We start from the raw sequence: 23,986 nt of genomic DNA, 5'->3' as shown, positions 1-23,986 counted from the left end.
TGAGTCAGCCACTGCCCAATTACAAAGCCTTCCTCAACATTCATCAAGACTATGGTTCAGTATCTAACTAGGGGAAGTTCACTCATTAGGTTTCCTAGTACTTTTTCTTTTAACCAATAACCACTTGAACTGGAAATGGGGCTTAGGGGCTGGCACAACTCAGTCAAGCAGTTCCCCCTGCAAGAAGCAACCCCCCCCCCCCCCCCCCTTAAAAGACTTAGATGCACTATTGTAAAGTGGCTGTTCCACTGGATGTCATAAGGTGAAAGCACCAATTTGTAAGTCGCTCTGGATAAGAGCGTCTGCTAAATGACTTAAATGTAAATGTAATGTCCATCTAAACGTGTGTGTGTCCTTTCGTGTGTTTGTGTGTGCACGGTGGGTGCCGAGGTCACGACCAGTCCAGAGCTGAGGCAGAGTGTATGAGACAGCAACGGCAGAGGAGGAGAAGGAGGAGGAGGAGGAGATGAGCCCTCTCCTCCAGTGCTCCTGTCCCCCATGCTAATTAGCTAGCGGCTAATGTAACCCATGGCAAAAGGCATTAATGGCCCCGACTCCTCCACCACAGAGACAGGGTCACGGAGACAGGGTCACGGAGACAGGGTCACGGAGACAGGGTCACGGAGATAAAGCTAAAGTGATCCACAGAACACATTATATGCAGACCTGGGTTCAAATACTATTTGCAATCATTTCAAATATTTTAGCTAGGCTCGCTTTGAGTTTGCCTTGCGCAATAGAGCCAATGGAATAGTCCCAATTGTCCCAAAATCCCACCACCTGTCAGTCCAGGCAGACTAAAGCAAACAGTCAAAGTATTTAAAGCCTTGGTCTGATTATATGCAGTGAGGTGGAGATATGAAAGAGGTTTCCTCTAGTTACCTCTGTAATTACGGATGGAATGGTGGAGTCAATTAGGACCCGGCAGGCACTGACATGACCAGTGTTACTCTACAATAGAACCCAGGCACTGACATGCACAGTGTTACTCTACAATAGGACCCAGGCACTGACATGCACAGTGTTACTCTACAATAGAACCCAGGCACTGACATGCACAACCCAGGCACTGACATGCACAGTGTTACTCTACAATAGAACCCAGGCACTGACATGCACAGTGTTACTCTACAATAGGACCCAGGCACTGACATGCCAGTGTTACTCACAATAGGACCCAGGCACTGACATGCACAGTGTTACTCTACAATTACTGACATGCACAGTGAATAGGACCCAGGCACTGACATGCACAGTGTTACTCTACAATAGGACCCAGGCACTGACATGCACAGTGTTACTCTACAATAGAACACAGGCACTGACATGACCAGTGTTACTCTACAATAGGACCCAGGCACTGACATGCACAGTGTTACTCTACAATAGGACCCAGGCACTGACATGCACAGTGTTACTCTACAATAGGACCCAGGCACTGACATGCACAGTGTTACTCACAATAGAACCCAGGCACTGACATGCACAGTGTTACTCTACAATAGGACCGGCAGGCACTGCACAGTGTTACAATAGAACCCAGGCACTGACATGACCAGTGTTACTCTACAATAGGACCTAGGCACTGACATGCACAGTGTTACTCTACAATAGAACCCAGGCACTGACATGCACAGTGTTACTCTACAATAGAACCCAGGCACTGACATGCACAGTGTTACTCTACAATAGAACCCAGGCACTGACATGCACAGTGTTACTCTACAATAGAACCCAGGCACTGACATGCACAGTGTTACTCTACAATAGCACCCAGGCACTGACATGCACAGTGTTACTCTACAATAGGACCCAGGCACTGACGTGCACAGTGTTACTCTACAATAGAACCCAGGCACTGACATGCACAGTGTTACTCTACAATAGGACCCAGGCACTGACATGCACAGTGTTACTCTACAATAGGACCCGGCAGGCACTGACATGCACAGTGTTACTCTACAATAGAACCCAGGCACTGACATGCACAGTGTTACTCTACAATAGCACCCAGGCACTGACATGCACAGTGTTACTCTACAATAGGACCCAGGCACTGACGTGCACAGTGTTACTCTACAATAGAACCCAGGCACTGACATGCACAGTGTTACTCTACAATAGGACCCAGGCACTGACATGCACAGTGTTACTCTACAATAGAACCCAGGCACTGACATGCACAGTGTTACTCTACAATAGCACCCAGGCACTGACATGCACAGTGTTACTCTACAATAGGACCCAGGCACTGACATGCACAGTGTTACTCTACAATAGAACCCAGGCACTGACATGCACAGTGTTACTCTACAATAGAACCCAGGCACTGACATGCACAGTGTTACTCTACAATAGAACCCAGGCACTGACATGACCAGTGTTACTCTACAATAGAACCCAGGCACTGACATGCACAGTGTTACTCTACAATAGAACCCAGGCACTGACATGACCAGTGTTACTCTACAATAGAACCCAGGCACTGACATGCACAGTGTTACTCTACAATAGAACCCAGGCACTTCAGACTACGTGACAAGAAGGAGTTTTCATCACTAGCAAACCGTGTCACAATAACCTTCTCAAATAACATACCGGTGGGTGACAGTAAACTGGCCTTAGTGGTCTATGCACCCAGTCCAAAACCCAGTCCATAATCAACGACATCAGACTCGATCTGACAAACAGTAGAACGGACAAATAGAACGCATCTCTCCTGAGAGAGAGAGAGACACACAGACACCGTACAGAGGAAGGACGCCCACGAGGTAGGTCACAGAAGCAGGGGTGTTAATCACAGAACTGTACATAAATCTCCAAAGTCCATTGTGATTGCCGTAGAAGTACAATGACCAGAACAGGCATCATTTTAATGATATGGTAATTGCACTGTCCTGTCAGAGCCATATAAATATAATTATATTTCTATGGTCAGAGCCGTGTACAGTGCTAACGTGATTAGAACCCTGTTGTCTGGGCTACTGCGTAGGCGTAGTATTGTCCCTTCTACGGATCCTATTTCTATGGTGATTACGCTGTGGAACAATAGCAGGCGATAGTTGAGCTCAGAGCTGTAAAGGTAAAGAGACTAGACTGGAGACTGAGAGAGAGCTGAGGAACATCTGTACCCCAGTGTGTGTGGTGTGTGGTGAGTGTGGTGTGTGTGGTGAGTGTGGTGTGGCACTGAGAGAACAGGCTCAGGCAAGAGCTCTGGGGATATAAACACCACCGCTGGGCCCCTGTAATAACCACCTCCGGGGTCAACGGACCCATTACACGCTTTATGGAAACAGTTACACCATAACACACTTTGGAAGTTGTTACACAGGAATATACACACATACACACATGCACGCACACACACACATGCACACACACACACACACATGCACACACACTACATCATCAGTTGTATACTGTGCAGCAGCTGCGCCGTATACAGCACAGCTATGACAGTTAGAAGATCTGCAGCACTGATGGGGAGGGTGCAGCACACACACACCCCCATCTGTGGCGCTGTCATTCACTGACTCACTTAGCTGAGTAAATATGACTCCCATTCATCAATGTACTCACGGGTAGAACAGTTAGAGCTAGGGGCAGAGTGAAGGCTTCTGGGAGTACATGATGAATGAAAAAGACGAGATAAAGCGCGCGTGTACACAGATTTGCTCTAGATTAGGTTTATACAGAAACACACACACACACACACACACACACACACACACACACACACACACACACACACACGATGTCTTGTTTTAGTTGAGTTAGACTGGACCAAGCCAGACACATAGCATGTCTTGTTTTAGTCGAATTAGACTGGACCAAGCCAGGCACATAGGATGTCTTGTTTTAGTCGAGTTAGACTGGACCAAGCCAGACACATACACCAGATTATGTGGCATTTTCGTGACTTCCTCTGCATTGACCACTGAGGAAGGAACTGGGAAATCAGGGAGGATGCCAGGTGAAACGATGATTCAGTCCGATACGTCGGCCCAAGACGCCACGTCAAGCCTTTTATTTGCACAAACTAATCGCATTGATTAACAACAAAAAAGGCCTGCCCCCTGCAAGCCTGCAGTTCTTGCGTGTAGGCCAAAGAGTGCGCCAGTCCACACTGACCCAGAATTACATTAGGAAATGAGAAACGTACATTTGACAAACCTTCTCACATATAAATAAATAATCATAGCTTCTTCTGTGTGTGCATGCTGCCTTTGACCAAACTTTCTCTCTAGCTCTAGTGACCCATCAGAGGGTACCACATACCCATGTGATACACACACACACACACACGTAGGTGCGCACGCACAACATGTCCCCTGTCTCCTCACCATGCCTGCGGCTTCCTCTTCAGTATGCCCTGCCGTCTCCACTGTGAGTGTGGGCTCAGGTGATAGGTCAGCTGGCGACACACCTTCTCCATGGCACCCAGAGAATCCTCCCCCTGACAGAGAGAGAAGGAAAGAAAGAACGTAAGAGGGAAAGAGAGAAAAACAGACAGCGTAGGTTAATATTGGCTGACAGGGGAGCAGAGAAGCTGAGTTGTAGCACACAAACACTTCTTCCTTCGTCTGTGATGACAGGAGAGGAGCTGAGGGACTGGGTTATATCTTTCATGCTGTCCCTAGGAGGGGTGCGTCACTTGAGTGGGTTGAGTCACTGATGTGATCTTCCTGTCTGGGTTGGCGTCCTCCCTTGGGTTGTGCCGTGGCGGAGACCTGGAATGATGACTCCTTGCTGTCCTCAGTCCACCTGGCCATGCTGCTGCTCCAGTTTCAACTGTTCTGCCTGCGATTATGGAATCCTGACCTGTTCACCGGACGTGCTACCTGTCCCAGACCTATTATTTGACCATGCTGGTCATTTATGAACATTTGAACATCTTGGTCATGTTCTGTTATAATCTCCACCCGGCATAGCCAAAAGAGGACTGGCCACCCCCCATAGCCTGGTTCCTCTCTAGGTTTCTTCCTAGGTTTTGGCCTTTCTAGGGAGTTTTTCCTAGCCAACGTGCTTCAACACCTGCATTGCTTGCTGTTTGGTGTTTTAGGCTGGGTTTTTGTAGAGCACTTTGAGATATCAGCTGATGTAAGAAGGGCTTTATAAATACATTTGATTTGATTTATAGCTCAGGCCCTGGGTTATATATACCATGTTCTCTCTCTCTCTCTCCCCCCTCCCTCCCTCCCTCCCTCCTCCCCCTCCCTCCCTCCCTCCTCTCCCTCCCTCCCTTCCTCCCTCTCTTCAGAAGCACTACGTATCGACGCCAGGTTTTCACAACAGCTACACAGGTAAACACAACCCACAGAGATATATGACACATTTTACGGAGAACATGGAATGCTCTTACCATGGCCGCCAGAGGAAGAAAGTGAAGGGTGGCACGGGTATGCAAAGATATTATACAGGTCATTATTGTCTGTGAGGTCACATCGACGCGCTATTGGTTAATCTCTGCTATTCTGCGCCTAGGTCATCGTCCCAGAAGGCCAGTACGTGCTGTTGGTGGTAAGATCCCTAGGCATGAAAACGAAGCCATTATATGAGGCCACTTAGGTTTCTTATTCAGGGAGAGATTGGTAAGAGGTTCAAGGGTCTGCCCTGTTGCTGCTTTGTTCCCAGCGTGTGTGTGTGTGTTTCTATGTGTGTGTGTGTGTGCGTGTTTATTGTTTCCAGCTCCCTGCCTGTGTCCTCTGGAGGTAAGACATATTACATTATTAATGTCTCCACTTTCTCCTCCACTAGTTCAGCGAGCCCTACTGACGTGGTAACTATACCAAGCATGTGTACCGCCAAATACGCATCTTGTGGATTATATGATTGTGTGTGGATGCCTGTAGTACAGTAACACAGGATTTTATAGCTCTTCCAATTTCCTTTGAGCAGATGTGGTCCCACAAGTGCTAGCTGTAACAATATGGTTGCACATATTGATCAAATATGAGATATTTACAGTCATTCGTTAGTAGCCGTTCAAAGTATCTATCTCAATTTGGCTGTGTGATAAACCTGTTTGTGGTGTCTCTCTGTCTGAACAGTAGTCTGTGGGAGAAGGGGAACAGGAGGTATCGACCAGTCTGTTACTGATCATCAATACTCTGCACTAACTCACTATGTCCCAAATGGCAACCTATTCCCTACATAGTGCACTCCTTTTGACCTGGGCCCATAGGGATCTGGTCAAAAGTAGTGCACTACTTAGGGAACCGGGTGCCATTTGGGATGCGGCCTCTCCCCACTGATCTGATACAGGCAGCAGCAGGCTAGCAGCATATGCTGGGCTACCGAGGGATTCCTCTCCACGCTGTGTCCACTGGCCTAGATATATCTACAGCAACCAACAGACTCTGTCTCAGACAGGACAGGACAGGACAGACAGACAGACAGATAGACATGTACAGGATGACACTGTACTGTAGAACAACACTGTTCTGGTAGTAGGGAAGGGAGAGGCTATGCTTTTCCTCAGAGACATATATTTACATATATATGGGGCTCTGGTTTTCCTTCAGTCATGTTGCTATCAGCCAGTTGTATAGCACTCTATCAAAATGAAACGTCGCACACACACACACACACCTTGGGATGCAATCTGCACTGTAAACCTCTCTCCCGGTTCTGTTCTATTTGACTACCTGACCTTCACAATAAACATGACAAGGATAGATAATGAATTCAATACCTACCGACTCCCCACTGTCTCCTCTCCTAAGACCCAATCAAAACCATCTCAAAGGAAGTGCAGTACGGTCAGTATGCATTCCCCTGTGTGGTATGGCTGGCTGTGTGAGTGTATATATATAACTGTGTGTGTGTCTGTGTGTGCGTGAGTGTCACTGTGACACGGGGCAGAGCTGCTCTGCTCTCTGTCCCTGCAGACAGGCTGCAGTCCCCTACTGACAGAGGCATCAGAAACTCAGCACCTCACCATTGGGCCTCACAGCACTCTCCACTCCTCTCCTCTCTCCTCTCTCCACTCCTCTCCTCTCTCCACTCCTCTCCTCTCTCCACTCCTCTCCTCCTCTCCACTCTCCACTCCTCTCCACTCTCCACTCCTCTCCACTCTGCACTCCTCTCCACTCTCCACTCCTCCTCTCTACACTCCTCTCCTCTCTACACTCCTCTCCTCTCTACACTCCTCTCCTCTCTACACTCCTCTCCTCTCTACACTCCTCTCCTCTCTACACTCCTCTCCTCTCCACACCTCTCCTCTCTCCTCTCCACACTCCTCTCCTCTCCCCACTCCTCTCCTCTCTCCACTCCTCTCCTCTCTCCACTCCTCTCTCCACTCCTCTCCTCTCTACACTCCTCTCCTCTCTACACTCCTCTCCTCTCTACACTCCTCTCCTCTCTACACTGTGGCAACTGAGCTGCCACCAACTCTGCTGGAGTATTGAAACACATCATCCTGAGATGTTTTGAAACATTACAGTACATTACATAGACCACTTCATCAAGTATTGTGCAACACCTTGCCAGGGACTGGGAGCACCAACAGAAAAGGTAGAAAACACTATTTTGGTGTTCCGTGTTTTGTGCAGAATTAGATACCTTCTCTTTTGGTGCTGTTTCCTTTCTCTAATGCTTCTCAACATCATTATGATGTTTTAAATCCCGTTTAGTGGAGAAGGACATACTTTTTCTGAAGTGTTTTCATGTTTAATATCATTTTATATATTTGATCATTTGCCATTACATACCTTTCGGCAGGCATTGTCAAGCACAGTATTCAAACCACCAGCAGTAACTGGAGGTTGAACTGCAAGAACTGAGGATTCTGCACTTGCCTCTTCCATTGACAATCTTGAATGTGGGACTGGGTGCTGTCCTCACTGAACCTCAGTTTGCCTGACGACTTTGACAGCTCTGATCCATTACACCTCATGGCACAACAAGCTTAATACGAATATAGAAATATACTTTTCTTTCTTCAAACATGAATACAACATTGTGTAAAAGAATCATAAAGTCCTCCAAAAAATTGGGGGCCACAATCCTCTAAAAACAGAGTGATGTGGCAAGATAGGAAATGCATGTTAATTAAAACCAACGTTTTCCAGGGACTTCAATCACTCCCTTGTCTCTCTCTTTTGTTACCCTCATGAAATATACTTACATTTTGAGAAACATATTATTTTGGTCAAATGAAATGAACAAATCATTGACACGACTTGCACACATAATTTTTTCTTTTTTTTTAAAGATATTTGGGGGTATTTTGACACTTTATTGAGACAGCTCTGTTTTAAAACCCATTCAGTGTATCAGAACACTTCCATTGGGTTTATATTCAAACACCCTCCAAACACCAGATCTCAGCTTAGGTGCACTACTTTTCATGGTTTCATTACACAATCATGGCGTTTTGAGACTTTCTATTTTTACAGTGTACACTAAGACACACTCTCTCTCCCTCTCCCTCTTCTCCCTCCCTCCCCCTGTACCACCCCTCCACAGGATTGATCTCAGCTACTCTCTCTCCCTCTCCCTCTTCTCCCTCCCTCCCCCTGTACCACCCCTCCACAGGATTGATCTCAGCTACTCTCTCTCCCTCTCCCTCTTCTCCCTCCCCCTGTACCACCCCTCCACAGGATTGATCTCTCAGCTACTCTCTCTCCCTCTCCCTCTTCCTCTTCTCCCTCCCTTTTCCTACCTTCTGTGCTTTCTTGCTTTTCTTCCCTCTCTCTCTCCCTCTTCTCCCTCCCTCCCCCTGCACCACCCCTCCACAGGATCTCTCTCTCTCTCTCTCTCTCACTCTCTCACTCACTACACTACACCAACACATAAATCTGTTTCTCTCATCTGTACCCAGAAACAAAATGGTCTCTTTGTAGTGCAGGTGGACTACTAGTTTCCCCATGGTGTTACGCGTCGTCATGGTGTTATCAATAACAACCTTCCATCGCTCATCCTTACTGTTCACCACAAAGCCTAACTGTGTTTTCTTGCATGAACCACTCAGCACAAGCAGTTCCCTCACAGTACAAACACAGTTCTTTGAATTGAATTGAATTTGGTCAATTGTTACAGGGCTGAAAACGGCAGCAGTGTGGGAAAGAAGAAGAGAAGTTGACAATAAACACCTGGGTTCACAATCTGCCAAGCTATTTTTTTGAAAGGTTTGGGTTCAAATTGTGGCCAAGCAGAGCAGCAATAGGAGGAATGTGGGCTGAATCAGTCTTTCAGACACATTTTCTACAACTTTAAAGTTGTATTATCAAGCGCACAATTACAGTGAAAGGACTTTCTTCCAAGCTCTTTCCCAACAATGCAGTAATCAATATAGTAGTACTATATAGAAAAATAAAGACCACTGGTTACGACACAAATAGAGATGTTTACCGTCTGTGTGTGTGTGGTAATATTATGCTGGACTCGCTCCATTGTGAGCAGTAGCAGCAGCACTGAGGCTTGGAAGGCTGCCAGTATTTTCAGTGTGTGACTCATACAGGAGAACAAGGCACCGCTGGTCTGTCTGTCTGTCCTTCCCCCCGCTGTCTGTCTGTCATTCCCCCCTCGGTCTGTCTGTCCGTCGTTCCCCCGCTGTCTGTCTGTCTGTCTGTTTGTCGTTCCCCCCGCTGTCTGTCTGCCGTTCCCCCTGCTGTCTGTCTGTCTGCCTGCCTGTATGTCTGTCGTTCCTCCCACTGTCTTTCCCTCCATCTCTCTCTATCACTCCCTGCAAGACATGCGTCTCTCCTTCCATAATGACTAGTGAAATCTGTCTCTCTTTCCTGGTTGCCACATCCATCTCTCCACCGCTAACTCCTTTCATCATCTCGCTCAGTGAGCAAGACCGAAGCATGATTGTTAGAAAAAGTTTAGGATTAGGCATGGGTGTAATCAAAAGGTGTAATCCTTCTTTATCCATCATAACTATCTCAATATAATAATATATAGATTCAACTAAAACAGATTGAAATCCTTATGGGAGGCTGTTTTTCAACGGTAGGTCATTTGAATCCTCCTGGGCATGATTGTGTTGTTATTAATCACATACAGTATGTGGGTAAATGCAGAGATGATATGTTATTCATGCCATGTGGAGTTTTGAGACGGTCTAATTCAATCTCTGACTTAAGGCTGTTAATGAGACTCACTGAGGAACAGGTGGATGAGAGAGAGAGAGAGAGAGAGAGAGAGAGAGAGAGAGAGACCCTCCTCACATCCCTACAGGCATTCATGTGAGTGCATTTAGATTTCAGTCACAGCATCTCACCAGCTGATCATCAATACACTGTACTCAGTGGCGACCCGTCAGTCAGGGCTGGTGGGGCAGAGCCCCACTTGTTTTGAGGATCACATTTTTTGCAAAAAAAGGGGGTAGCCTGTTTTGCATGTTATTTTGGCATTAATACGTGTCACATATCAGTTTGCAAACAATGTAAGAAAAATAAAATAATTGAGTTTAATAAAGCCTCCATACAAACATGGTCTCTTTTGCTTTCTTGAGAAAGGCAGCTCCAAAATGCAACCAAGCTCAGTGCTTTCTGTGGTGGTGGGGCAGCCAGTGGAAAATAAGGAGCGTAGGGGTTGGTAATGGCTCCAGGTCATTGGCCACAGATAAAACAACGTCAAATCACATTATATCTACAGTAACTTTGATTGGACTGATCATGTCAACATCACAATTTTCAAAATCTTAGCTAGCAGTCATTGTCATGAATCAAGTCGACAATCTACTGGCAAATCCTTTTTAATCCTTGTCATATGGAGAGAAATATTGAAGAGAAACTATAGATAAAATGTATCGGTGCTCATCGGCCATTGGACATAAACATTATAGGACAAGTTGGAAATCACAAATGTAACAATGAGTGGTTTGGAAGGAATCAGTGGCTAACTGCAAGCATTGTAACGCAATCATTAGCCTGCTATTCAGTGAAATGGGTGTGTGATCCAAGTCTGGGTTTAAGGTTCTCTTTTCCAAGCTTAAAATGATAAACATTCAACATTGGCCATGCTGTCAATCCAGCATGATTTCTGCCTCGCTCAAAACAACTGGAAACTCAGAGCTGGGAAATCTGACTTGAGTTCAAGATAACTGGGAACTCTGGAAAAAAAACACTACACACTACCACCAGAAGATCAAAGATCAAACATCATCGTGATTCAACCTTGTTTTTTTTAACGAGTTCCCAGTTGTCTTGAAAGCACCATAAATACAGAGAATGTCAGACTTTGATGACAAAGTTTGATGTCAAGGGAGGACCGCCGCGCCACCTTCCTGTTCAAGAGAGCACAACTGTCACGCCCTGATCGCAGAGAGCTTTTTATGTCTCTATTTTGGTTTGGTCAGGGTGTGATTTGGGTGGGAATTCTATGTTCACGGTTGGTTTTCGGGTTGTTTATTGTTTTTGTCGGCGTCATATAAATAAAAGGGAATATGTACGCTCACCACGCAGCACCTTGGTCCACTTCCCTCAACGGCCGTGACAACAAACACAACAAGGTGAGTCCAAAAATGAATTGTATGCTTCTGCATAAATGATTTAATATGCCAGGGAAATATGTACCGTGCCTTCGGAAAGCATTCAGTCCCCTTGACTTGATGTTTACATTACAGCCTTCTAACAATGTATTCAATTGTTTTTACCTCATCAACCTACACACAATACCTCATAATGACAAAGCAAAAAGAGGTTTTTAGTAATTATTGCTAATTTATAAAAATGTTGAAACTGAAATATCACATTTACATACGTATTCAGACCCTTTACTCAGTACTTTGTTGAAGCACCTTTGGCAGCGACTACAGCGTCGAGTCTTCTTGGGTATGATTCTACAAGCTTGGCATACCTGTATTTGGGGAATATATCCCATTCTTCTGTGCACTTCCTCTCAAGCTCTGTCAGGTTGGATGTGGTGCGTTGCTGCACAGTTATTTTCAGGTCTCTCCTGAGATGTTCGATCGGGTTCAAGTCCGGGCTCTGGCTGGGCCATTCAAGGACATTCACAGACTTGTCCCGAAGCCACGCCTGCGTTGTCTTGGCTGTGTGCTTAGGGCCGTGGTCCTGTTGGAAGGGGAACCTTCGCCCCGGTCTGAGGCCCTGAGCGCTCTGGAGCAAGTTTTCATCAAGGATCTCCCTGTACTTTGCTCCTTTCATCTTTGCCTCGATCCTGACTAGTCTCCCAGTCCCTGTCGCTGAAAAACATCCCCACAGCATGATGCTGCAAACACCATGCTTCACCGTAGGGATGGTGCCAGGTTTCCTCCATGCGTGACGCTTGGCATTCAGGACAAAGAGTTCCATCTTGGTTTCATCAGACCAGAGAATCTTGTTTCTCATGGTCTGAGAATCCTTTAGGTGCCTTTTGGCAAACTCCAAACGGGCTGGCATGTACTGAGGAGTGACTTCCGTCTGGCCACTCTACCATAAAGGCCTGATTGGTGGAGTGCGGCAGAGATGGCTGTCCTTCTGGAAGTTTCTCCCAACTCGACAGAGGAACACTAGAGAGTGACCAGAGTGACCATCAGGTTTTTTGTCACCTCCCTGACCAAGGCCCTTCTCCCCCCTGATAGCTCAGTTTGGCCAGGTGGCCAGCACAAGGAAGAGTTTCTAATCCATTTTAGAATAATCCATTTTAGAATAAGGCTGTAACGTAACAAAATGTGGAAAAAGTCAAGGGGTCTGAATAGTTTCCGAAGGCACTGTATACTGTAGCTAAGAAAGTAATACTAAGTGTATGTTGTATAGCTGTTAGTAGCCCATGTGCCTCACCCTAATAATTTGGTCTATTTTCAACTCTTAATCTCACCTACTGTTCTGACTTGGTGGTGCACATGTAGCCTATAACCTGTTTTAGAGAAATTTAATCATCGAATAACATGTGTATGTGTTCGTGACAGCTGGATGAGTCACAGGACATGAGGGATCCAATTCTCCCCGTGCCCGGTGAGCGAGCTTTAAGAACTCAAGCCACTATGCAAATAGATAACCCCTCAATGGAAATGTATCTGCCATCTCTGTGTGTTATCTTCAGGACACAGCAGGTTTAGGTACCTGCAGTTACAGATTGGCCAAGAACCACGGAAAACAGCACCAGACCATTATTCCTACTCCACCAAACTTTAGAGATGGCACTATATGCATTGGGGCAGGTGGCGTTCTCCTGGCATCAGGTGGCGTTCTCCTGGCATCTGCCAAACCCAAATTTCCACTGCTCCAGAGTCCAGAGTGAGCTTTACACTACTCCAGCCAACGCTTGGCATTGGTGATCTTAGGCTTGTGTGGGGCTGCTCGGCCATGGAAACCCATTTCACGAAGCTCCCAAATCCACTAATTTGAAGGGGTGTCCACATACTTTGTATATATAGTGTCTCTCTCTCTCTCAGACACACACACACGAATATGATATACACACACCGAGATGCACACCATTACATACACAACCACACTTCGAGCACATTTATAACCGAATTTCCCGGCCAAAGACTGGAGGATAGGATCTGGTCTCATTGCACCAACACACTGAAGTAAATCAGGCAGAGAGGTAATATTGTGATGGGGCAGCGTATCTGTGAGTAGCATGTAATAATACATTGCGTTTACATTAGCTTTTTACTGGGTCTCAACGCACTTCACATGCGCGTGTGCGTATACGTGTGTGTGCCCACGTACGTGTGTGTCCGCGTGTACACATGTGTACTTGCACGTGTTGTGTTAACACGTTGATGTGCCCATTGGAGTGTTTCGGTGTCCTACCGGGCCTGTCTTGGGGGGGCACTGGATGTATCTGGCCAGGCTGATGACGAGGTCGTGGGTGATGGGGTCCACCAGGTTCCTGAAGCTGGCGTAGCGGTACAGCACGTCATCCAGAGACGTGGACTCCATCCCCAAGTCCTACACACACAGAGAGAGAGAGAGAGAGAAATGTGGACTCCATCCCCAAGTCCTACACACACACAGAGAGAGAGAGAGAGATGTGGACTCCCTCCCCAAGTCCTACACACAGAGAGAGAGAGAGAGGGAGAGAGAGAGAGATGTGGACTCCATCCCCAAGTCCTACACACACAGAGAGAGAGAGAGAGAGAGAGAGAGAGAGGGAGATGTGGACTCCATCCCCAAGTCCTACACACAGAGAGAGAGAGAGAGAGAGAGATGTGGACTCCATCCCCAAGTCCTACACAGAGAGAGAGAGAGAGAGAGAGAGAGAGATGTAGACTCCATCCCCAAGTCCTACACACACAGAGAGAGAGAGAGAGAGAGAGAGAGAGAGATGTGGACTCCATCCCCAAGTCCTACACACAGAGAGAGAGAGAGAGAGAGAGAGAGAGAGAGAGAGAGAGAGATGTGGACTCCATCCCCAAGTCCTACACACACACACACACACAGAGAGAGAGACAGGAGAGATGTGGAACCGGGTTACATGATTAGAGCCAGCGGTTTTCACCAACCATGTGACCCGGACCAGGAAAAACTCTGCCTCCTACTTATCGCCTATAACTCAGGCCCTGGGTTTTACCCAGGTTATAACACGTTGTCAGGGCAAACTCTACATAATACACATAATTAATATCCTGCATAATATATCAACATTGCATTAGTTTATGTGACAGTGACTGACAGACATACAGGACACTAGCACACATCCTTATTGACTTGTACTCAGAGGTGGGATGAGCAGAAGTGTCAACACTCACAAATGCACCACTGCTAAAGCAAACGTAACACTTAAATCTGCTCATCCAGTAGCGTTGACTCAAATACTAACAGCTAGTAGATTTCGGCACCTGGGAAGAGACTGTGCTTGCTGTATGTCAGAAGCCTGAAGCTTTTCCATCAGACACAGGAAGTCTTTGTCAACTCATGCAAAGACCTTGAATTTGCCTATAGGTTCCCTAACATGTGTGTGCGTCCGTGACAGCTGGATGAGTCACAGGACATGAGGGATCCAATTCTCCCCGTGCCCGGCGAGCGAGCTTTGAGAAATCAAGCCGCTATGCAAATAGATAACCCCTCAATGGAAATGTATCTGCCGTCTCTGTGTGTTATCTTCGGCACAGCAGTTCCAGATTGGTCACTAATTGGCGGGGGATAGGGGCGGTGGTTCGAGCCAAGGTAAAAACACCATAGTGAAGGCAGAACGACACTTTGAGGTGGAGAGAGAGAAAGGACAGGAAAAATAAACGACTTGAGGAGCAATATCCTCTAGTAAAGAAAAGGCCATGCATTTCTTCATGTCAGTAGTCTGTTATTAAAAATGAATGACTATGACAACTAAAGTCCCAAAATTATTTGAACTGTAAAGTGCTGGTGATGATGGCGGTGAGTGGGAGGGTTGTGAGGACAATTTATCTGGAGTATTCCTCCCACATAAATCAGCCACATTCAACATCAAAGCAGTGTGCTCCATGTAAAATAAAAAACTGAATATGGACTCAGGAGGAGAAATGAAGAGTTTTTCGGATACATTAGGTGTTAATAGAGCTGCCCCTTCATTCATCAATTCCAATTTAATGTCAATTTTCATGGTATCCGGGCAACAACGGGGTGCACCTGGTTGCCAGAGAACTGAGATGCTTCTCTCAGTCTGTCCGTCTTTTTCGAAGAACAGGCACTCTCTCTGTCTACCCCCCACATCTCTTTCTCTCATTCCGTCTTCTACCCCCAAATCAACTAGCAGGACAAACAGTATCAGAACTAACAGTTTAGTTTCTAATCAACCTGTTGCTGTGTGGACTCAGGGCATGATTTGTATACTCAGAGATTTGTATAAACCTTTCTGACTTTTTCGCAGACATTTTGCAACATTGTTTCAATATAGAAATTAGATCTCCAGCTGTCCCATAGTAATGAACGTGTCGGAACGAGACAGAAAGGCAGAGAGCTTTTCTCAGCCATTCGAAATCATGAATCAGCTGGCATCATTTTTATGGATATATATAGCAAGGAATGTCAATAGAATATAGGTCAAACTAAATGAAATGTAGCGAGATGCAGTCTTTCCAGCTTCAGTTTGAACAACAGTGTCCTGACTAGTGAGCACATTTTCTATACCAGGCGAAATCGCACCTCATTAGCTCCTTGTCATGGATGTATCCAAATAAATGTCACTAGAAAACAGCTTAAACAAACGCAAATGCAGCTACTTTGCTGTTATTCTGTCTGCACTGTTTGACGTGACTGTAAGTTAGCCGTAGTTGGCTAGCTAGCAAGCAAGGGATAAGAATGTTGCCAGCCAGTATGGCAGTAGACAACTTAGAACAAACAACTGGGTCGCATCCATAGATACAGAAAAAAATTTCTTAACGATAGGGTCGCATCTCTGGCAACCGAACCAATAGAACGAACGACTAGCCGGCTTGGGTAGCAACCCTAGATTTATGTCGGGACTATATCTCACGGAAGGATGAAACAGTATGAATAAATTCATAAAAAGTGTTTTTTTTAATAAAAAATATGTCAATCATTATTTGAATATGTTGGTAACCCGTTGTGTAAAAGTGATAATGCCCCCGAAGCCGGCGTTTGGAGGATATATTGGCACAGTTGGACTTCGTCTCGGGCCTAACAACACCCGTGCCAATACTGTATATGCTCCAAACACCGGTTTCGAGGGAATTATCACCTAAGTGGTGCAGGTGTGTGTTGAAACTGAGGGCCAAACTCTTAGAAAAAAGGCGATATCTAGAACCTAAATAGGTTTTTCGGCTGTCCCCTTAGGAGAACCCTCTGCACTCTGAGAAAAAAAAGGCACCCAAAAGAGTTCTATCGAGAACCAAAAAGGGTTCTCCTATGGGGACAGCCGAGGAACTGTTTTGGAACAATTTTTTTCTGAGAGTGCAGAGCCAGAGCTAGAAGATTGATAATGACATGATAATACACTGTTTGTCCCTCCCTGGCCTCATCTCAGCTAAGCTCAGCCAGTGGCTAAACTTACAAAGTGTCTCAGAGTAGGAGTGCTGATCTAGAATCAGGTCCCCCCTGTCCATATAATCTAATTCAGTCTGGTCGAAAATACAAAACTGATTCTAGATCAGCACTCCTACTATGAGATGCTTTGTAAACAGAGGCTCTGATCTCAGAACAACAACCAACAGGGATTTTTAAAAACATTTAAGCAGGGAGTCATGCTGAGACCAGTCTCTTTCGCAGAACACATCAATAAACAACAATTACACTATACATATCTATAAACACATCAATGACACTATACATATCTATATACACATCATTTACACTATACATATCTATATACACATCAATTACACTATACATATCTATAAACACATCAATTACACTATACATATCTATATACACATCAATTACACTATACATATCTATAAACACATCAATTACACTATACATATCTATAAACACATCAATTACACTATACATATCTATATACACATCAATTACACTATACATATCTATATACACATCAATTACACTATACATATCTATAAACACATCAATTACACTATACATATCTATAAACACATCAATTACACTATACATATCTATATACACATCAATTACACTATACATATCTATATACACATCAATTACACTATACATATCTATAAACACAACAATTACACTATACATATCTATAAACACATCAATTATACTATACATATCTATAAACACATCAATTACACTATACATATCTATAAACACAACAATTACACTATACATATCTATAAACACAACAATTACACTATACATATCTATATACACATCAATTACACTATACATATCTATAAACACAACAATTACACTATACATATCTATATACACATCAATTACACTATACATATCTATAAACACATCAATTATACTATACATATCTATAAACACATCAATTACACTATACATATCTATAAACACAACAATTACACTATACATATCTATATACACATCAATTACACTATACATATCTATAAACACAACAATTACACTATACATATCTATAAACACATCAATTACACTATACATATCTATAAACACATCAATTACACTATACATATCTATATACACATCAATTACACTATACATATCTATAAACACAACAATTACACTATACATATTTATATACACATCAATTACACTATACATATCTATATACACATCAATTACACTATACATATCTATATACACATCAATTACACTATACATATCTATAAACACATCAATTACACTATACATATCTATAAACACATCAATTACACTATACATATGTATATACACATCAATTACACTATACATATCTATAAACACATCAATTACACTATACATATCTATATACACATCAATTATACTATACATATCTATATACACATTAATTACACTATACATATCTATATACACATCAATTACACTATACATATCTATAAACACAACAATTACACTATACATATCTATAAACACATCAATTACACTATACATATCTATATACACATCAATTACACTATACATATCTATATACACATCAATTACACTATACATATCTATATACACATCAATTACACTATACATATTTAAGGAATTGTGGGTATCATTCCACATGAGGCGCAAAAAAACTCAAAGCAGATTTACTTAACTCGTTAGAGAAGGAAGGGGATCTCCGGGTTAGCCATCCCTGAGTCTGGGTCTGGTAACTTATACGTCTGAAGGTTAACAATGGGGTAAGGTATGGTGAAAGTTTATGCAAGAGGGCTTTATAGACAAAAAAGAGCTCAATGCATCGATATAGGAGACTTCAAAGAGGGCCGGGCTACTTTCTGATACAAAATGCAAGGATGTGTACGCAACCTATCGCCCGTAATAAAGCACAAGGCGCTATGATGAACTGCAGCCAATGGCTTCAATACAGTGGCAGCTGCATTCACATAGACTGTATTGCCATAGTCAATATTTTACTTATGATTTAACCTTTATTAAACTCGTCAAGGTATGGTCAATAAGCGGAATGAATGTTGACTGAATTATATGTTTTCTGCTATTTAATCAAAGACTTGTTCCTAAAGAGGAAGCCTATTTTAGTTCTTAATTTCTAACTCATCAACATGCTTTTTGAAAGATAGCTTTTTGTCCATCCAGATGACAAGATATTTATAAGCGGGGACACGATCAATGAGGGCAGCAAACAACATTAAGCCAACAGCATACCACTGCTGGCTTGCTTCCGAAGCTAAGCAGGGTTGGTCCTGGTCAGTTCCTGGATGGGTGACCAGGTGCTGCTGGAAGTGGTGTTGGAGGGCCAGTAGGAGGCACTCTTTCCTCTGGTCTAAGAAATATCCCAATGCCCCAGGGCAGTGATTGGGGACACTGCCCTGTATAGGGTGCCGTCTTTCGGATGGGACGTTAAACGGGTGTCCTGACTCTGAGGTCATTAAAGATCCCATGGCACTTGTTGTAAGAGTAAGGGTGTTAACCCCAGTATCCTGGCTAAATTCCCAATCTGGCCCTCAAACCATCACGGTCACCTAATAATCCCCAGTTTACAATTGGCTCATTCATCCCTCCTCCTCTCCCCTGTAACTATTCCCCAGGTCGTTGCTGTAAATGAGAACGTGTTCTCAGTCAACTTACCTGGTAAAATAATGGAAAAAATTAAAGGGTGAGGATTGTCTGACCTCACCACTATATGACCCACAGGATAACCCTTAAGATTTAAGCTTCCACAGCCGGCGCCTGGAACCTCCATCCTTTAAGGATGGATTGATTGGAACATAGCCTCTATGTCCAGGCTTCTATTTTGGCTAAGCTCAAAATGTATACAGGGAATGTGACAATATGACAGACTAATTTGATCGTAACAAATTATACCTAGTAATGAAAATCGATAACCCTTGAGAGTGATATCAACAAAAGGAATGAACCAATCGATGAAATCATGTCCGATATTCAATATAAAGTGTATATATCTGGTGGATATAGCTTCATGTGGGCCTAAACTACATCGCAAAGTTGCATGCATAGTTAAGTTCTCGTTCTCAATTTGGTCTGGAGATAAATGTTATGAGGTAAAAGTACATTAGTAGGAGTAGCTCTTGTTCCAAACTCTCTCCCTCCCTCCCTCCCTCTTTTCTCCTCTCTAGCTATTCTTTACTCCACTCTACCCCCTTTCCTCTCTCTCTTTCCTTCCTTTCCTCATCTCTCTCCTTTCTCCTCTCTTCCCCTCATTTCCTCCACTCCCCCCCTTGTTTCATCCTCTCACTACTTTCCTCCTCTCTCTCCCTCCTTTCCTCCTCTCTCTCCCTCCTTTCCTCCTCTCTCTCCCTCCTTTCCTCACCTCTCTTTCCTCCTCTCTCTCCATCCTCCCACAGGCCGATCGAGCCAGGCTGAATGGCATCACCGAGGTGCCATAAATTGTTGCCACTCCTCTAATTACAGCAACAGTGAAGGCGAGCCGAGCCTCTGGGCATCTGTTTCAACAACATGACACAGCCCAGGATGAGTTATACTTTCTCACAAAAACCATGGACAGAGGGGCAAAGGAGGTGCGGGACACGGTAGAGTTGCAGGATGCATCTCATCTGCTTGTTATGGTATTACAACAACAGCAGATACTGTAGATAGCTGTTGGTGTAAATGTCTGTCTGTCTATCTAAGTTGATCTAACATCCTTTGGTCATTTGACTGTATTCGAATGCTGGGTCCTATTCATCAGGGCACACCGTAGAAAAACACTTCATATTGGACTGTTTCATATTGGACAAGTTCAGGTCACACCTCCCTGTTTCTTCCTATTTTCTTCATTTTCGTGCCTAGTGAACACAACCCTGGAGTGACATAGAATGGAGGTGTAGTTTGAGTTGGTCTTCCTTAGTATTCACATCCTCTCCTCACTCAGACAGCCAGTCCCTCGAGTTATGTATGTCCCTTAAAGTGAGGTGTGCTGGGGCAGACGGTGTCAGTGTGTCCGTGGTCGAGCTAATCACAAACTAATTGAGAGAACGCACAACCAGCTTTCTGATGACCACACCTCTCTACCTGTCTCTGCATCAGTCCATCTGTCTGTCTCGGCATCAGTCCGTCTGTCTGTCTCGGCATCAGTCCGTCTGTCTGTCTCGGCATCAGTCCGTCTGTCTGTCTCTGCCTCAGTCCGTCTGTCTGTCTCTGCCTCAGTCCGTCTGTCTGTCTCTGCCTCAGTCCGTCTGTCTGTCTCTGCCTCAGTCCGTCTGTCTGTCTCTGCCTCAGTCCGTCTGTCTGTCTCTGCCTCAGTCCGTCTGTCTGTCTCTGCCTCAGTCCATCTGTCTGTCTCTGCCTCAGTCCATCTGTCTGTCTCTGCCTCAGTCCACCTGTCTGTCTCGGCATCAGTCCGTCTGTCTGTCTCGGCATCAGTCCGTCTGTCTGTCTCTGCCTCAGTCCGTCTCTGCCTCAGTCCGTCTGTCCGTCTCTGCCTCAGTCCGTCTGTCTGTCTCTGCATCAGTCCGTCTGTCTGTCTCTGCATCAGTCCGTCTGTCTGTCTCGGCATCAGTCCGTCTGTCTGTCTCGGCATCAGTCCGTCTGTCTGTCTCTGCCTCAGTCCGTCTGTCTGTCTCTGCCTCAGTCCGTCTGTCTGTCTCTGCCTCAGTCCGTCTGTCTGTCTCTGCCTCAGTCCGTCTGTCTGTCTCTGCCTCAGTCCTGTCTGTCTGTCTCTGTCTGTCTCTCAGTCCGTCTGTCTGTCTCTGCATCAGTCCGTCTGTCTGTCTCTGCATCAGTCCGTCTGTCTGTCTCGGCCAGTCCGTCTGTCTGTCTCTGCCTCAGTCCTGTCTGTCTGTCTCTGCCTCAGTCCGTCTGTCTGTCTCTGCCTCAGTCCGTCTGTCTGTCTCTGCCTCAGTCCGTCTGTCTGTCTCTGCCTCAGTCCGTCTGTCTGTCTCTGCCTCAGTCCGTCTGTCTGTCTCTGCCTCAGTCCGTCTGTCTGTCTCTGCCTCAGTCCGTCCGTCTGTCTGTCTCTGCCTCAGTCCGTCTGTCTGTCTGTCTCTGCCTCAGTCCGTCTGTCTGTCTCTGCCTCAGTCCATCTGTCTGTCTCTGCATCAGTCCATCTGTCTACCCTCCCCTGTCCTCTGAAGCTCACCTCCTCTCTCCTCTCAAGCTCACCTCCTCTGTCCTCTGAAGCTCACCTCCTCTGTCCTCTGAAGCTCACCTCCTCTGTCCTCTGAAGCTCACCTCCCTCCCAGCTGTGTCTTCCTGGCCTAGTGAAGGACTTCTATCAGAGTTGATGTAATCTAGACTCAGACTAGGATTTGCAGTGAACTGACATGGGATTTGGGGTTATAGTAGATTAAACACACCTGTGCATGCACATACACAAATACACGCACACACAGGCAAACACACACATGAACACGAGCACACAGGTGCACAAACAAACACACACACACACAGTCAAGAACACGCACATTAACGCGCGCACACACACACACTTACATATAAACACACACACACATACACACACCTGCCGGAGTGTCTGCAGCATCTCTGTGGCCTTGTCCTGTTTGCCTTGCTTGGCCATCAGCATCATCTCCTGGATCATGCCTATCCGGCGCTGGTAGGGCGGAGGGGACCCTCCACGACTCAGCCGGTCCCCTGACCTCAACATGAAGGAGGTGAAGAGGTCACCCCTCTCCTTGGTAGGGGTCCGTTTCCACCCGTGCTGTGGGCTGGGCCCAGCCTCTTGGCCCCCAACACCTTTGGTCTGTTTGGTGCCCATGTTTGGATGTTAGAATCTGCTGTAAGAAATGACTTGGTCCCCCAGGCAGTCATGCAAGGCTGACTTGCATAAAAATATTTGTCTTTTTAACTAAACATTAAAACCTTATACACGAAATCAAGAGGCCTTAAAGTGGGTAGGACCTCTGGGTTCGTTCCCCACCTGACCAGTTGGACAACACACCTGTCCTCTAGTGAATGGTACCAGTCGGGGAAACAACCTCCAACACATGCGTTCAGATTTGAATAAAATGTCTAATTCGCACAATAAGCTTGAGCTAATTGGCTGCTACGTGTGCTACTATAAACACAAACAGACACGCACTCAACCCGGGACACAACCCAAAACTTTTGTTATGCAATTCGCGGAACATAGCCTATAAATAATTAAATGTTTTCCACAGAATTTTGTTAGGATAAAATTGTCAGAGCTAAAGAGCTAAGTGAAATATGATCAGCTATCTCTGCGCAGGTTTCTTTAGCAAAATATGAAACAAACGTTGCAAAAAAGCCTCGGGGTTATCCGTCTTCTAGACAACGAAATCATTTTAACGACTGCACTGTTTTAACAATCGGCTGGTAAAAGCCTCTCAAGTCGGGAAGAGCTCGGAGGATGATTCCCGCAGCATGGCCGCAAATACGGGGAGCAGCAGTCGCGCAGATCGCCAGCAAACTCCTGGTCGGATGCACTCGCTCACAGCGCTATCCTGGAGACGACTTCATTTCTGTCCTTCAAATATGAACAGTTATCCTCTGAAGGGCCGCTACTAAATTGATGTGACTGTCAGTGTTGCGAGTGCCTCCTCTCCTCCCGTCCACATTGGATTCCTCTTCCTCTTCCCGTTTAATCAATAATGCCACGCATTCTGCGTCTGTGCAGAAAAAGAAGGGGAAGATAAACGTATGTGGTGGTGGCGATGGAGACAGGACATGGTAATGTTTACGTCTTTATCTGCTCCGTTTGTTTATTCACCTCTGCCTCTCCAAATCATTCACACGTGATGTCAACCTTTTCCTTGGCAAGATATTGGCTTCGTTGTTCCTATATTCTATGATTCGCTCTTCGAGGCACGTCCTGTTAGAACGGCCTCGGCGGTGGCCGAGGTAGAGTCCGCGACCTGGTTGAAGGTGTCTCTTGTTCTTGTTGGGACTGAATATAGGCTGCGCACTGTCGGAGGAGCCGACCAGAGCAGGCGCGGTGTGTACAGCGCTTCTCTCCTCAAGTCCTCGCACTGAGAATGGGTTGGGCAGGCTGCTCCCCACTACAAATACGTCCTGCTAAGAGGATATCGCAAGGACTATAGCTAGGTCAACATCCTTTGCCTTTTCTTCTG

The 23,986-nt window shown here is 45.3% G+C and overlaps 1 protein-coding gene across 1 annotated transcript in view; it reads right to left on the bottom strand.

The window, feature by feature from the left end:
• The window catches only part of LOC115141589 (leucine-rich repeat-containing protein 75A-like), a 35,497-nt gene extending 11,538 nt beyond the window's left edge, over positions 1-23,959 (bottom strand). The window contains 3 exon segments of the mRNA XM_029680601.2: positions 4,344-4,456; positions 13,716-13,853; positions 22,399-23,959. Of these exon segments, the coding sequence (XP_029536461.2) occupies positions 4,344-4,456; positions 13,716-13,853; positions 22,399-22,653 (506 nt within the window). The 5' untranslated portion in view covers positions 22,654-23,959.
• Positions 23,960-23,986: the final 27 nt, after the last annotated feature.

This window comes from Oncorhynchus nerka, linkage group LG14 (assembly GCF_034236695.1).
Source record: "Oncorhynchus nerka isolate Pitt River linkage group LG14, Oner_Uvic_2.0, whole genome shotgun sequence".
In the NCBI taxonomy this organism is placed as follows: domain Eukaryota; kingdom Metazoa; phylum Chordata; class Actinopteri; order Salmoniformes; family Salmonidae; genus Oncorhynchus; species Oncorhynchus nerka.
The sequence above is the reverse complement of the archived record's forward strand: the minus strand, read 5'-3'. Positions and strand labels throughout refer to the sequence as shown.